The sequence below is a fragment of the Hyla sarda genome, chromosome 12, assembly GCF_029499605.1.
Source record: "Hyla sarda isolate aHylSar1 chromosome 12, aHylSar1.hap1, whole genome shotgun sequence".
In the NCBI taxonomy this organism is placed as follows: Eukaryota; Metazoa; Chordata; class Amphibia; order Anura; family Hylidae; genus Hyla; species Hyla sarda.
Genome location: NC_079200.1, coordinates 55,234,558 through 55,249,607, shown reverse-complemented (window position 1 = coordinate 55,249,607; position 15,050 = coordinate 55,234,558). Strand labels below are relative to the sequence as shown.

The following is a 15,050-nucleotide window of genomic DNA, read 5'->3' as shown; positions in this document are numbered from 1 at the left end:
CTTGTCTTGGGCCACACCGCTCTGGGACTGCAATGATCCTGCCACAGCCACAGTCCAGGCCTTCTTCACTGAACTCCGGAGTGTCTTCGAGGAGCCAGCCCGAGCTTCTTCTGCCGAGACTGCCCTGTTGAACCTGGTCCAGGGTAATTCTTCCGTTGGCGAGTATGCCGTACAATTCCGTACTCTTGCTTCAGAATTATCCTGGAATAACGAGGCTCTCTGCGCGACCTTTAAAAAAGGCCTATCCAGTCGCATCAAGGATGTGCTGGCCGCACGAGAGATTCCTGCCAATCTGCAAGAACTCATCCATCTAGCTACCCGCATTGACATGCGTTTTTCTGAGCGACACCAAGAGCTCCGCCAGGAAAAAGACTTAGATCTCTGGGCACCTCTCCCACAGTATCCGTTGCAATCTACGCCTGGGCCTCCCGCCGAGGAGGCCATGCAAGTGGATAAGTCTCGCCTGACCCAGGAAGAGAGGAATCGCCGTAGGGAAGAAAATCTCTGTCTTTACTGTGCCAGTACCGAGCATTTCTTGGTGGATTGCCCTATCCGTCCTCCACGCCTGGGAAACGCACGCACGCACCCAGCTCACGTGGGTGTGGCGTCTCTTGGTTCCAAGTCTGCTCATCCACGTCTCACGGTACCCGTGCGGATTTCTTCTTCAGCCAACTCCTCCCTCTCAGCCGTGGCCTGCTTGGACTCCGGTGCCTCTGGAAATTTTATTTTGGAGTCGTTTGTTAATAAATTCAGCATCCCGGTGACCCGTCTCGTCAAGCCGCTCTACATTTCCGCGGTCAACGGAGCCAGATTGGACTGCACCGTGCGTTACCGCACAGAGCCCCTCCTCATGTCTGTTGGACCCCATCACGAAAGGATTGAGTTCTTCATTCTCCCCAACTGTACCTCTGAGGTCCTCCTCGGTCTGCCTTGGCTCCGGCTTCATTCCCCCACCATTGATTGGACCACCGGGGAGATCAGGAACTGGGACTCTGCCTGCCACAGGAAGTGCCTCTCCCCCCCTCCCAGTCCCGTCAGGCAAGCCTCTGTGCCTCCCCATGGTCCCCGTCCTGGTGTCACACTGCTCCGTGCCAGGCCTCGCCCTCTGCCCTCCCTCCCTATTCCCACTCCTGCTGTACTGCCTGCCGTTGAGGAAACCCTCCATTCTTTCCAGGTGTCCTCATCCCAGGGGAGGCAGTTACCGGACAAAGAGAAGGGGAGACCTAAGGGGGGGGGTACTGTTACGCCTAGCGCTCCGGGTCCCCGCTCCTCCCCGGAGCGCTCACGGCGTCTTTCTCCCTGCAGCGCCCCGGTCAGTCCCGCTGACCGGGAGCGCTGCACTGTCTTGGCCGTTGGGGATGCGATTCGCACAGCGGGACGCGCCCGCTCGCGAATCGCATCCCAGGTCACTTACCCGTCCCGGTCCCCTGCTGTCATGTGCTGGCGCGCGCGGCTCCGCTCTCTAGGGCGCGCGCGCGCCAGCTCTCTGAGACTTAAAGGGCCAGTGCACCAATGATTGGTGCCTGGCCCAATTAGCTTAATTGGTTCCCACCTGTTCCCTGGCTATATCTAGTCTCCTCCCTTGCACTCCCTTGCCGGATCTTGTTGCCTTGTGCCAGTGAAAGCGTTTAGTGTGTCCAAAGCCTGTGTACCTGAACTTCTGCTACCCATCCTGACTACGAACCTTGCCGCCTGCCCCCGACCTTCTGCTACGTCTGACCTTGCCTCTGCCTAGTCCTTCTGTCCCACGCCTTCTCAGCAGTCAGCGAGGTAGAGCCGTTGCTAGTGGATACGACCTGGTTGCTACTGCCGCAGCAAGACCATCCCGCTTTGCGGCGGGCTCTGGTGAAAACCAGTAGCCTCTTAGAACCGGTCCACTAGCACGGTCCACGCCAATCCCTCGCTGACACAGAGGATCCACTACCTGGAAGCCGAATCGTGACAGATACATATGTAATACTACATTTGCTCTGTGGTAGCCACTGCAGGGAAAACAAGTATCACCTGGATCTGTACTTGGACCCATATTATTTAATATCTTTATTATTAATATTGCAGAGGGTTTTATTAGTAAGTTATGACTTTGTGCTTATGACACAAAGATTTGTAACAGGGTTAATGTTCGTGAATGGATACACCAAATGTAAAATCATTTAGGTGAATTAGTAAAATGTGATGTCAATAAGTACAAGGTAATGCACATCTGGTGTAAAAACCAGAGGGCAGAATATAGAAAAATGTATACAGTCCTAACCTCAGTATCTGAGGAAAGGAATTTTTGGGGCATTAGACTTGAAGGTAGGTAAACAATGTAACAGAGCAGCAGGAAATGCTAGTAGAATGCTTGGGTGTATAGGGAGAGGTATTGGCAGTAGAAAGGAAAGTGCTCATGCCGCTGTACAGAACACATTATTGTGTATTGTGAGCAGTACTGGAGGCCGTATCTCCAGAAGGATATAGATACTCTAGAGAGAGTTCAGAGAAGATACTAAACTAGTACATGGATTGCAGGATAAAACTTACCAGGAAATGATAAAGGACCTTAACATGTATAGCTTGGAAGAAAGATGAGACAGGGGATATAGGGGGGAGAAAGTAGAGGATGCATTAAATAAACCTCCTGGTAGCTGCAACTACAGTGAAGGAGTTAAAGCATGTATGGGATAAGCAAGTACAGTGAAGGAGTTAAAGCATGCATGGGATAAGCATAAGGATATCCCCAATATAAGATAGGGCCAGGGTCTATCTTATCTAAAGGATCCTAGGTTTAAATATGAGAGATTACAATTTGTAGATAGAGCTAAAATTTGTGGATCGAGCTACTAAATATGTTGAAAGGGACAACCTCTTTTAAAAGAGGAATCATCTAAATGGAGGACACACCTCAATAATGCAATTGTGATGCATTGTTATTGACCAGAGTCACTGAAGGAGAGAGCAGAAAATAAATAGCTAAATAAATAAATAGATAGATATTTTTATTAAGAGGGCTCATATGAAGATACTTAAACTCTAGGAGTTAGTCAATACCTGACTCGAGACTTCCAGGATCAATGTTTTTCTTATGCTGTTGGTCTTGAACAAGAACTCTTGAAGATCTGTGCTGCAACATTTTGCAGTGGGAACGTCCACGGGTACCATCTTTGCTCCTGCATTAGATAAACAACATAGAGATGAAGAAACCTGTACAGCCCAGAGTGATTTTAGTAAATCACTCATTGACCCAATCGAATACATTAAAGGGAACCTGTCATAAAATGTTACAATATATGGCAATGCGTTATATATATGGTAAAATCTTTTTCCTCATCATCCCCTGAAGACGCAGGGATGGTGAGGATAGGATGTCTGAAAGTGTCCCCCGCCAGCTCCGTAAGTAGTCCCCCGAACAGGGAGTTTAACTTACCTAGTCCCATCTGCTGCGCTACAATAACACCCCTCAGTTTGATTGACAGCCCTTCCCACCACTTTGCTTCCTAAGCAAACAAAGCAGTGAAATGGCATGGGCTGTAACTGGGCTGTCAATCATACTGGGGGGGGGGGGGGGGGGATGTGTGTGTGTGATTACAGCACAGCAGATGGGACTAGGTGAGGATAGTTCCCAGCCCAGGGGACTACTTACGGGGCAATATATCCTCACTATCCCTGTGGGCATTAATTAACATCTCCCAGATATGGTGAGAAAGAAGATTTTACAATATAAATCGTGTTATATAAGGTAAAATCTGATGTCAGGTTGCTTTTAAGAAGACAGATGAAGCAGCCAGCCAAATCATAATCACCAAAGAGAAATACTAATAAGAATTCAGTTAACATTACACTTCACCTGCAGTTAATTTTCTGAACCAGACAAAAGATCAAAGACAGGAAACAAAAACAAGACAAAAAATAGTAATAGACTGTCTTAAGATTGGAGACAGGAAACAAAAACAAAACAAAAATAGTAATGAACTGTCTTAAGATAGGAGACAGGAATCAAAAACAAGACAAAAAATAATAATGGACTGTCTTAAGATAGGAGACAGGAATCAAAAACAAGACAAAAAATAGTAATGGACTGTCTTAAGATAGGAGACAGGAATCAAAAACAAGACAAAAAATAGTAATGGACTGTCTTAAGTGCCAATAATACACAGACATGATACCTAACTCTAGGCAAGATAATAGTGGCGGCTACAGTGTTGCTCATGGTTGACATCACCAAGCAAACAGGCAGCAGAAGAGAAGAATAAAGAGGTGGCTGACCTTTTTACATGTCTAGACTTCATGACTGTGCCCATCCTGCTAGACTTTTTGACCAATGGATAGTAATTGCCATTGTCGGTTTCTTTATCCACACCGTCCTTTAAAGAGAAATAACTCTATATGAGATGATGTTAGAGAAGAGTTATTACCATGAAACTCACAACAACTTATTATTATGGTAACATTTCAGCAGCAGACTAAAGATGCCAGAAAACAAAGGGCCATGAGTATTGGATTGTGGCGTTCACAGGCCACAGAGCACTAGCAATATTATTTTATGACAAGTCTAAGTTGCATGTCAGATGGTGTTCAAAGGTGAACCCTATTTAATTAATATACGGTACTTAAATGCATAATCTGATCCCTTTGCTTGCAGCCAGGGAAGTATGATGAGAGAGAACTTATTGGAGAAGTCAAGATTAGAAGACTCGAAGGAGAATAGGAAGAGGCCAACCATTAAAAAAGGTGGATGTATAGAACTACAAATATTGTAAAAAACAAAACAAAAAAAAAACTATTGAGAAACCTGAAGAGCCAATGGTAAGTCATGACATCAAGATAAAAAAAAAAAGTTTTCATATAAAATGACTTTATAGAGCTTGTTTGTCATTCAGAACCCTATAGCCATAGTGGAGAGGAGCTACAAAGAACATCTGGAGGACCCAAAACATCTATACATCTATGTATTACATGAACAGATCATTGATTTCAATGGACACTGTGTAATGGGTTTTTGTCTATATTGGTGCTGCATAGTGTTGAATGTATACTTGCAGGCAGGGCCGGCATTAAGGCGGGGCAAACCGGGTAATTGCCCAGGGCCCCCATCCCCCAGTGGTGGATCCAGGGGGAGGGATCTGCCACTGAGCAGCCCGCAGGGGGCCCCCTGTCACATTCGGGAGATCCCTGTGTCCCAAAAGATCTTTTTGGGATACAAGGATGTCCGGTCACCTTTCTGCGGCCCCGCGTTAACTTTAAAGATGCAGGGGCCGCCGGGAGGTAGCGCACGCGGGGACGTCACTGACGAGGGGTGTTGTTTGCAGACTACAATGGTGATGAGAGGTGCTTGGAGTGTTATAGGGGTGATTAAAAGGTGCATGGGGGGGGTGATGAGGTGCGTGGGGGTGATGAGAGGGGGGGTTATGGGGGTAATGAGAGGTGCAGGGGTGTTATGGGGATGATGAGAGATGCAGGGGGGTGTTATGGGGGTGATGAGAGATGCAGGGGGTTTTATGGGGGTGATGAGGTGCATGGGGAGGTTATGGGGGTGATGAGAGGGGGGTTATGGGGGTAATGAGAGGTGCAGGGGGGAGTTATGGGGTGATGAGGTGCATGGGGAGGTTATGGGGGCAATTAGAGGGGGTTATGGGGGTAATGAGAGGTGCAGGGGGTGTTATGGGGGTGATGAGAGATGCAGGGGGTGTTATGGGGGTGATGAGAGATGCAGGGGGTGTTATCGGGGTGATGAGGTGCATGGGGAGGTTATGGGGGTGATGAGAGGGGGGGTTATGGGGGTGATGAGAGGGGGGTTATGGGGGTAACGAGAGGTGCAGGTGTGTTATGGGGGTGATGAGGTGCATGGGGAGGTTATGGGGGTGATGGGAGGGGGGTTATGGGGGTAATGAGAGGTGCAGGGGGTGATGAGAGGTGCATGGGGGGTGATGAGGTGCATGAGGAGGTTATGGGGGTGATGAGAGGGGGGTTATGGGGGTGATGAGAGGGGGGGTTAGGGGGGTAATGAGAGGTGCAGGGGGTGTTATGGGGGTGATGAGAGATGCAGGGGGTGTTATGGGGGTGATGAGGTGCATGGGAGGTTATGGGGGTGATGAGAGGAGGGGGTTATGGGGGTAATGAGAGGTGCAGGGGGTGTTATGGGGGTGATGAGAGGGGGGTTATGGGGGTGATGAGAGGGGGGGTTAATGGGGGTAATGAGAGGTGCAGGGGGTGTTATAGGGGTGATGAAAGATGCAGGGGGTGTTATGGGGGTGATGAGGTGCATGGGGAGGTTATGGGGGTGATGAGAGGGGGTGTTATGGGGGTAATGAGAGGTGCAGGGGATGTTATGGGGGTGATGAAGTGCATGGGGAGGTTATGCGGGTTATGAGAGGGGGGGTTATGGGGGTGATGAGAGGGGGGTTATGGGAGTAATGAGAGGTACAGGGGGTGTTATGGGGGTGATGAGGTGCATGGGGAGGTTATGGGGGTGATGAGAGGGGGGTTATGGGGGTAATGAGAGGTGCAAGGGGTGTTATGGGGTTGATGAGAGGTGCATGGGGGGTGATGAGTTGCATGGGGAGGTTATGGGGGTGATGAGAGGGGGTTATGGGGGTGATGAGAGGGGGGGTTATGGGGGTAATGAGAGGTGCAGGGGGTGTTATGGGGGTGATGAGAGATGCAGGGGGTGTTATGGGGGTGATGAGAGGTGCATGGGGGGGTGATGAGGTGCATGGGGAGGTTATGGGGGTGATGAGAGGGGGGGTTATGTGGGTAACGAGAGGTGCAGTGGGTGTTATGGTGGTGATGAAAGGGGGGTTATGGGGGTGATGAGAGGGGGGTTATGGGGGTAATGAGAGGTGCAGGGGGTGTTATGGGGGTGATGAGGTGCATGGGGAGGTTATGGGGGTGATGAGAGGGGGGTTATGGGGGTAATGAGAGGTGCAGGGGGTGTTATGGGGGTGATGAGAGGTGCAGGGGGGTGTTTTGGGGGTGATGAGAGATGCAGGGGGGTCTTATGGGGGTGATGAGGGTAATGAGAGGGGGGGTTATGGGGGTGATGAGAGATGCAGGGGGGTTATGGAGGTGATGAGAGGGGGGGTTATGGGGGTGATGAGAGATGCAGGGGGGGTTATGGGGGTGATGAGAGGGGGAGTTATGGGGGTGATGAGAGGTGCAGGGGGGTGTTATGGGGGTGATGAGAGGTGCAGGGGGTGTTATGGGGGTGATGAGAGGTGCAGGGGGGTGTTATAGGGTGGTGAGATGCAGGGGGGTTATAGTAGTGATGAGGAGAGGTGCAGGGGGGGTTATAGTAGTGATGAGGAGAGGTGCGGGGGGATTATAGTAGTGATGAGGAGAGGTGCAGGGGGGTTAAAGTAGTGCTGAGAGGTGCATGGGGGGGTGATAAGGTGCATGGGGAGGTTATGGGGGTGATGAGAGGGGGGTTATGGGGGTGATGAGAGGGGGGGTTATGGGGGTAATGAGAGGTGCAGGGGGGTGTTATGGTGGTGATGAGAGATGCAGGGGGTGTTATGGGGGTGATGAGAGGTGCATGGGGGGGTGATGAGGTGCATGGGGAGGTTAATGGGGTGATGAGAGGAGGGGGTTATGGGGGTAATGAGAGGTGCAGGGGGTGTTATGAGGGTGATGAGAGGGGGGTTATGGGGGTGATGAGAGGTGCAGGGGGTGTTATGGGGGTGATGAGAGATGCAGGGGTGTTATGGGGGTGATGAGGTGCATGTGGAGGTTATGGGGGTGATGAGAGGGGGGGTTATGGGAGTAATGAGAGGTGCAGGGGATGTTATGGGGGGGATGAGGTGCATGGGGAGGTTATGGGGGTGATGAAAGGGGGTTATGGGGATAATGAGAGGTGCAGGGGGTGTTATGGGGTTGATGAGAGGTGCATGGGGGGTGATGAGTTGCATGGGGAGGTTATGGGGGTGAGGAGAGGGGGGTTATGGGGGTGATGAGAGGGGGGGTTATGGGGGTAATGAGAGGTGCAGGGGGTGTTATTGGGGTGATGAGAGATGCAGGGGGTGTTATGGGGGTGATGAGAGGTGCATAGGGGGGGGGGTGATGAGGTGCATGGGGAGGTTATGGGGGTGATGAGAGGGGGGGTTATGGGGGTAATGAGAGGTGCAGGGGGTGTTATGGTGGTGATGAGAGGGGGGTTATGGGGGTGATGAGAGGGGGGGTTATGGGGGTAATGAGAGGTGCAGGGGGTGTTATTGGGGTGATGAGAGATGCAGGGGGTGTTATGGGGGTGATGAGAGGTGCATGGGGGGGTGATGAGGTGCATGGGGAGGTTATGGGGGTGATGAGAGGGGGGTTATGGGGGTAATGAGAGGTGCAGGGGGTGTTATGGTGGTGATGAGAGGGGGTTATGGGGGTGATGAGAGGGGGGGTTATGGGGGTAATGAGAGGTGCATGGGGTGTTATGGGGGTGGTGAGAGATGCAGGGGGTGTTATGAGGGTGATGAGGTGCATGGGGAGGTTTTGGGGGTGATGAGAGGGGGGGTTATGGGGGTAATGAGAGGTGCAGGGGGTGTTATGGGGGTGATGAGGTGCATGGGGAGGTTATGGGGGTGATGAGAGGAGGGGTTATGGGGGTAATGAGAGGTGCAGGGGGTGTTATGGTGGTGATGAGAGGGGGGGTTATGGGGGTGATGAGAGATGCAGGGGGGGTTATGGGGGTGATGAGAGATGCAGGGGGGTTATGGGGGGTGATGAGAGGGGGGTTATGGGGATGATGAGAGGTGCTGGGGGGTGTTATGGAGGTGATGAGAGGTGCAGGGGGGTGTTATGGGGGTGATGAGAGGTGCAGGGGGGTGTTATGGGGGTGGTGAGATGCAGGGGGTTATAGTAGTGATGAGGAGAGGTGCGGGGGGTTATAGTAGTGATGAGGAGAGGCACGGGGGAGTTATAGTAGTGATGAGAAGAGGTGTGGGGGGGTTATAGTAGTGATGAGGAGAGGTGCGGGGGGTTATAGTAGTGATGAGGAGAGGTGTGGGGGGGTTATAGTAGTGATGAGGAGAGGTGTGGGGGGGTTATAGTAGTGATGAGGAGAGGTGCGTGGATGGTTATAGTAGTGATGAGGAGAGATGCGAGGGGTTGTAGTGATGAGAGGTGCGGGGGGGTTATAGTAGTGATGAGGAGAGATGCGGGGGGTTATAGTAGTGATGAGGATAGGTGCGGGGGGTTGTAGTGATGAGAGGTGCAGGGGGGTTATAGTAGTGATGAGAGGTGCGGGGGGTTATAGTAGTGATGAGGAGAGCTGCGGGGGGGTTATAGTAGTGATGAGGAGAGGTTTGGCGGGGGTTATGGGGGTGATGAGGAATGATGAGGACACAGAGGATAAGAGGTATTATATTTAGTGGGTATAGTGTGTGGCAGGATTATATTTAGTGGGTACAGTGTATAGCAGTATTATATTCAGGGTACAGTGTATAGCAGTATTATATTCAGGGTACAGTGCGTGGCAGGATTATATTTAGTGGGCACAGTGTATAGCAGTATTATATTCATGGTACAGTGTATAGCAGTATTATATTCAGGGTACGGTGTGTGGCAGGATTATATTTAGTGGGCACAGTGTATAGCAGTATGTGTATAGCAGTATTATATTCAGGGTACGGTGTGTGGCAGGATTATATTTAGTGGGCACAGTGTATAGCAGTATTATATTCAGGGTACAGTGTATAGCAGTATTAAATTCAGGGTACAGTGTATAGCAGTATTTTATTCTGGGTACAGTGTGTGGCAGTATTATATTTAGTGGGTACAGTGTGTGGCAGTATTATATTCAGGGTACAGTGTGTGCCAGTATTATATTCAGGGTACAGTGTGTGGCAGGATTATATTCAGGTTACAGTGTGTGGCAGGATTATATTTAGTGGATACAGTGTATAGCAGTATTATATTTAGTGGGTACAGTGTACAGCAGTATTATATTCAGGGTACAGTGTGTGGCAGTATTATATTCAGTGTACAGTGTACAGCAGTATTATATTCAGGTTACAGTGTGTGGCAGGATTATATTTAGTGGATACAGTGTATAGCAGTATTATATTTAGTGGGTACAGTGTACATCAGTATTATATTCAGGTTACAGTGTCTGGCAGTATTATATTTAGGGTACAGTGTGGGGCAGTATTATATTCAGGATACAGTGTGTGGCAGTTTTATATTCAGGGTACAGTGTGGGGCAGTATTTTATTTCGGGTACACTTTCTGACAAGGTTATAATGATTATTGTCTTCATGCAGAGGATGAGGATCTGCTGACAAAGTGAAGAGCCAATGATGTCCGGATGTCAGACTCTGTAGAGAAGATGGAGCTGGAGGAAGACCTGGTCTCTGGACCAGATAAAGAAGAAAAGATAACAGAGAAGATATCACTCAAGTCAGAAGACGTCACTCAGGTCACTGATATCATTGTGTGTTCTCATGACTGTCCCATCAGAGCTGTAGTCACTTGTAAGTTCTGCAATGATGATGGGTAAAACTGCGTCCAATCTGTGTCTCTTCAGCTGTTACAAAACTACAACTCCCATTGCCTGAGGCTCTCCAGACATGATGGGAGTTTTAGCTTTCCAACAGCTGGAGAACCACTTCAACTGAGGTGATCAGTGGGGGTCTCAGCAGTCAGACCCCCACCAAAAAAATTAGCTGCTTATACTAAAATGCCCGGGCCTTGGAAGGGAGGGGGAGCTGTTAAAGGAGTAGTCTGGTGAAAAATAACTTATCCTCTATACAAGGATAGGGGATAAGTTATAGATCGCGGGGGGTCTGAGCATTGGGCCCCTTGTGATTTCCTGCATGGGCCCCGGCAGTTTGCCGGAAGCTGATGTCTGTACCCCGCAGGAAGCCGCGGCCGGCACACCCCCTCCATGAATGCTCTAATCTAATTGGAAATATATATCTGGAAGATAAAATAAAATTGGGGGCAGGCCACGGGGGTTTGGGGGGGGGGCAGGCCTTGAGAGGTGTAAGGGGCCCCGAAATTTCTGATGGCAGCCCTGTGTGGGGGGAACTATACTGTCATCCTAAAGCGGGGGAACTACACAAAAGTATAAAATTGTACTATTCTGATCCCTATAACCCTTTTATTTTTCTGTATATGGGGGGTATGAGGGTAATTTTTTGCGCTGTGATTTTTAGTTTTTATCTGTACCATTTTTGTTTTGATGGGACTTTTCAATTGCTTTTTAGATATTTTTTTATGGTATTTGAAGTGACCAAAAATGTGCAAATCTGGTTAGTGCACTATTACGACTTTTGGGGCCCCATTTTTGAGATTGCCCAGGGCCACTCTAAGCCTAAAACCGGCCCTGCTTGCAGGCTACCATTAAAGAGGTTATCCACCATAAGGTGATTTTAGCACCTACCTGCCAGACAGTAATGGACATACTTAGGAAGGATCTGCACTTGTCTTTGGGTAAATGGATGTGTTGTGAGATTACCATAAAGCTGTGGCTATCTTTCTGTGAACCTAAGTATTTCTGTTCTTTTTTACTACAAATCCCAGAATTCCACTTTCCTACCTCCACACATCAGCCACTCCACCCATTGAACAACAAACAAGCTAGATTCAATGAAAAAGGTCAGTGCTTTCTAATCAGGGTCCTTCCAGCTGTTGCTAATCTCCTGTGGTCGCTCCACCCATTGAAGCAGAACAGGCTCCCTTTCATCACCTGACTAGTGATGTCAGGTCTGCATCCTGGAAAATACCCGAGACAAGGGTCATTTCGTATGCTGTTAAAAATGAACATCCAGAGCAAAGATCACATAAGAATACGAGACCAGCCGTAAGAGACATGTACAGACACTATATTACGAACTAAACTATCTTTACAGCCCCTGTAGCATAGTCAAATAAATAAAATACCTGGAATACCCCTTTAAGTGTACAGTGAATTCCTGGGGGTCAGTTTTCCCAAAGAAAAAAAAAATGTCCAAAGTAGATAACTCTTTGGGTCACAGTGTGTTTATGTAACCTTTAAAGGGGTACTCCACTGGAAAACATTTTCTTTTAAATCAACTGGTGCCAGAAAGTTAAACAGATTTGTAAATTACTTCTATATAAAAAAAATCGTAATCCTTCCAGTACTTATCCCCTGCTGTATACTACAGAGAAAGTTCTTTTCTTTTTGCATTTCCTTTCTGCCTGACCACAGTGCTCTCTGCTGACACCTCTGTCCAGAGCAGGAGAAAATCCCAATGGAAAACCTCTTTTGCTCGGAACAGCTCCTAAAATGGACAAAGGTTTCAGCAGAGAGCACTGTGGTCAGACAGAAAGGAAATTCTAAAAGAAAATAACTTCCTCTGTAGTGTAGAAGCTGATGAGTACTGGAAGGATTAAGATTTTTTAATAGAAGTAATTTATAAATCTGTTCATGTGGTAGCCCTTGGGGGGGTATATGGTAGTTGGGGAGTTGTTTCGGTAGATAAGGGGTTAATGTTAACCCTATAGTTCGTGACGTCAGGCTGAGGGCTAGTATGCTGAGGTAATTCTCCAGCCTATCGCCGCCCTTCCCAGTAACGATAGGTGCATATATAAAAATGACTGAAGGTCCACAAGGTGCTTGAACTTGAACAAACTTTACTGAAAGGCTTGCGGTACATCCAATGCACAATAACAGTCTCAGGAATACAGTCTCTATATAGTGCAAAGACTGACAGTTGTTGCGGACCTTGACTTTTAGATACAGCCTCTGAATGTAGGGTAATATTTGCAGATCCGTCCGGATTTAGGGGATAGATAAGGTCCGGTGATCATGCAGAGTGCTTAGGGATTGTTACACTCTCAATTTAGAATCGATCAGCCGTTGCCGCAAGGCTTGGGCCTAACTCACTGCGGGAGATAGCTGTATAGATCCTTCCTCGTCATGAGCGCAGGAGCCAAGAGAGGAAGAGCAATGGCCGCCGCTCCCTTATATGGGCAGGGGCAGGGCCGTTTTGGATATGTCCCAGTAACTGTCACTCACTGTTACAAGGAGTGATGGGTAGCATACGTCACAGGGACCTCCAAAGGTCCTAAAGCAGGAACCATAGAGTTTTCCTGATCAGGTGACCCGCAGGTCCTGCTACGCTGTATACAGGTAATTAACTATTTATAGACATTGATATCATATTTACATGCATCCAAAATAAACTATTAGCTCAATAACTATCTAGATGAGAGGTGACCAGGGGTGAACTAGACAATGGGGACCCCAACATCCTAGGGACTCTGGCTAAGGGGACCCACACGCAGGTACCGGATAGGATACGGTACCGGGACACCACATTTAACTTTCTGGCACCAGTTGTTTAAAAAAAAAATGTTTTCCAGTGGAGTACCCCTTTAAGTCATGTCTAGAAATTATTAAAGAGGTTCTCCGCTTTGGACAATCCCTTTCTGTTCTAAGTATTCACAGATATTAAGCAGACCACAATGTGTCCTCATGCTGGGGCTGCCAGCAGATGGCTGTAATCTGTGACTAAACGTGGCTGTAAAATTTATCCTGCAGCACCATCACACTTAAAATTAAGCATTACACAGCTCCCAGTAACATCAACAGTATACTTGTTTAAAATCCATCCTGATAATGATTGCCGATCTCAATTATCAGCGCTTAATTACTGAGCCTTTAAAAGGCTCATTCAATTGTGCAGCCAGGCCACACAAACTATTGCTGGATTATTCATGTGACCATCGTTGTCTGCACTTTTTACAAAGGGCAAGTGCAGCCTATAGTGATGATTTTGTTAGCTGCACAAAAGATCCAATAAGCTAATAAGCTGAAGAACAAGCTATTTCTCATTTGCCTAGGAACGCTCTTCAGCTGATAAAAAATGAAAAAGAAAAAGTAGTTAGCACTCACCCGATCTGTATAAAAGAAGTTCAGCTTTATTCCAACTTTCTTAAAAACATGCCCACGTTGTGGTGTAGGGAATCCGAGGTCATCACTAGACTGACTCTAGGAGAGGCTGATATCCGTTTCACGGTTGCCACTTTCTCTAACCCTCTAAGCTTAGAGAAGCCTCTAAGTTTAGAGAAATCTGCAACTGTGAACAAACATCAGCCTCTCCACCAGTCAGCCTAGTGCTGACCGCGGATTCCCTACACCCCACCTTGGCACGTTTTTAAGAATGTCGGTCTTGCACCCTCTATATTTTTCCGCTTGTTTACCTACCCGTTTCTCCTCAAAAAAACATACATGGTGAATGAATGAGATTATTGTGACAATACCTGCCTCATGTACCAGATGACTGGGGTGCCACGGCAGAGATCGCGGGGGTCCCCAGTGATCAGACATAAAATACCTAGCAGTGGAGTACCCCTTTAATACAGGAGATTATTGTGACAATGCCTGCCTCAGCTTCTTTTAGCCTAGCACTCTTAAGTTGATAATTGGCCTATGTAAAAGGGCCTTAAAGGGGTACTCCCCTGCTAGGCATCTTATCCCCTATCCAAAGGATCTCAGCGCAGCACTCTGAATTCGTTCATTCATGTCCATGGGAGGAGGCGTGACAATAATGGGTAACATTTCCCCTTGTGTGCTTGCAGGACCTTGGAATTTTTAATGAGAAATAAAAACACACCCTGAGGTATATAAGGGATCCACCTCCCTTTAAACATGTGTATTTTTCTTCCTGTGTGCAGGATCTCTATTGTATTTTACTCCTCCTTAAGTTTGTTTGTTCTTCTCTCTTTTTAAAAGCTTCCACAGTCCCTCCATTTCCCTTGACCATTTACTAGGGTCTTGTATATCTTTGTATCCCCCCTTTCCTGTTCTTTTTACTCACTTTCCATCCAGGTCTTATGCCAGCTTCCATCTCCGTACTGGATAAAAACATGTGTGCCGGCATCGACCTGTGCTGCTAGGAGCACACGTTCCGGTACTTGCTGGATTTCTCCCTCTGCTGCGTATGTCACGAAGACATCAGACAGAGGCATGGGCGGCCGGGACATTGCTTTTTATAAACAGCGTATCCTTTATAAGATTATATTTCCTGGCGGACGAGGTGAGCGGCAGCAACGCAGTTATGTTCATAGCTATGCTATATAGATATATAAATGTTTATTAATATATCTAGCAATATATGTTC

General features: G+C 48.0%; 1 protein-coding gene across 5 annotated transcripts in view; it reads right to left on the bottom strand.

Moving 5' to 3' along the window:
• The window catches only part of ZNF831 (zinc finger protein 831), a 142,632-nt gene that overhangs the window by 51,108 nt on the left and 76,474 nt on the right, over positions 1-15,050 (bottom strand). For all 5 annotated transcript variants that reach the window (XM_056549064.1, XM_056549067.1, XM_056549063.1 and 2 more), the window contains exons 3-4: positions 4,246-4,343; positions 3,031-3,149 (exon numbers count right to left, since the gene is read on the bottom strand). In XM_056549064.1, the coding sequence (XP_056405039.1) occupies positions 3,031-3,149; positions 4,246-4,343 (217 nt within the window). The remainder of the gene's footprint in view (positions 1-3,030; positions 3,150-4,245; positions 4,344-15,050) is intronic.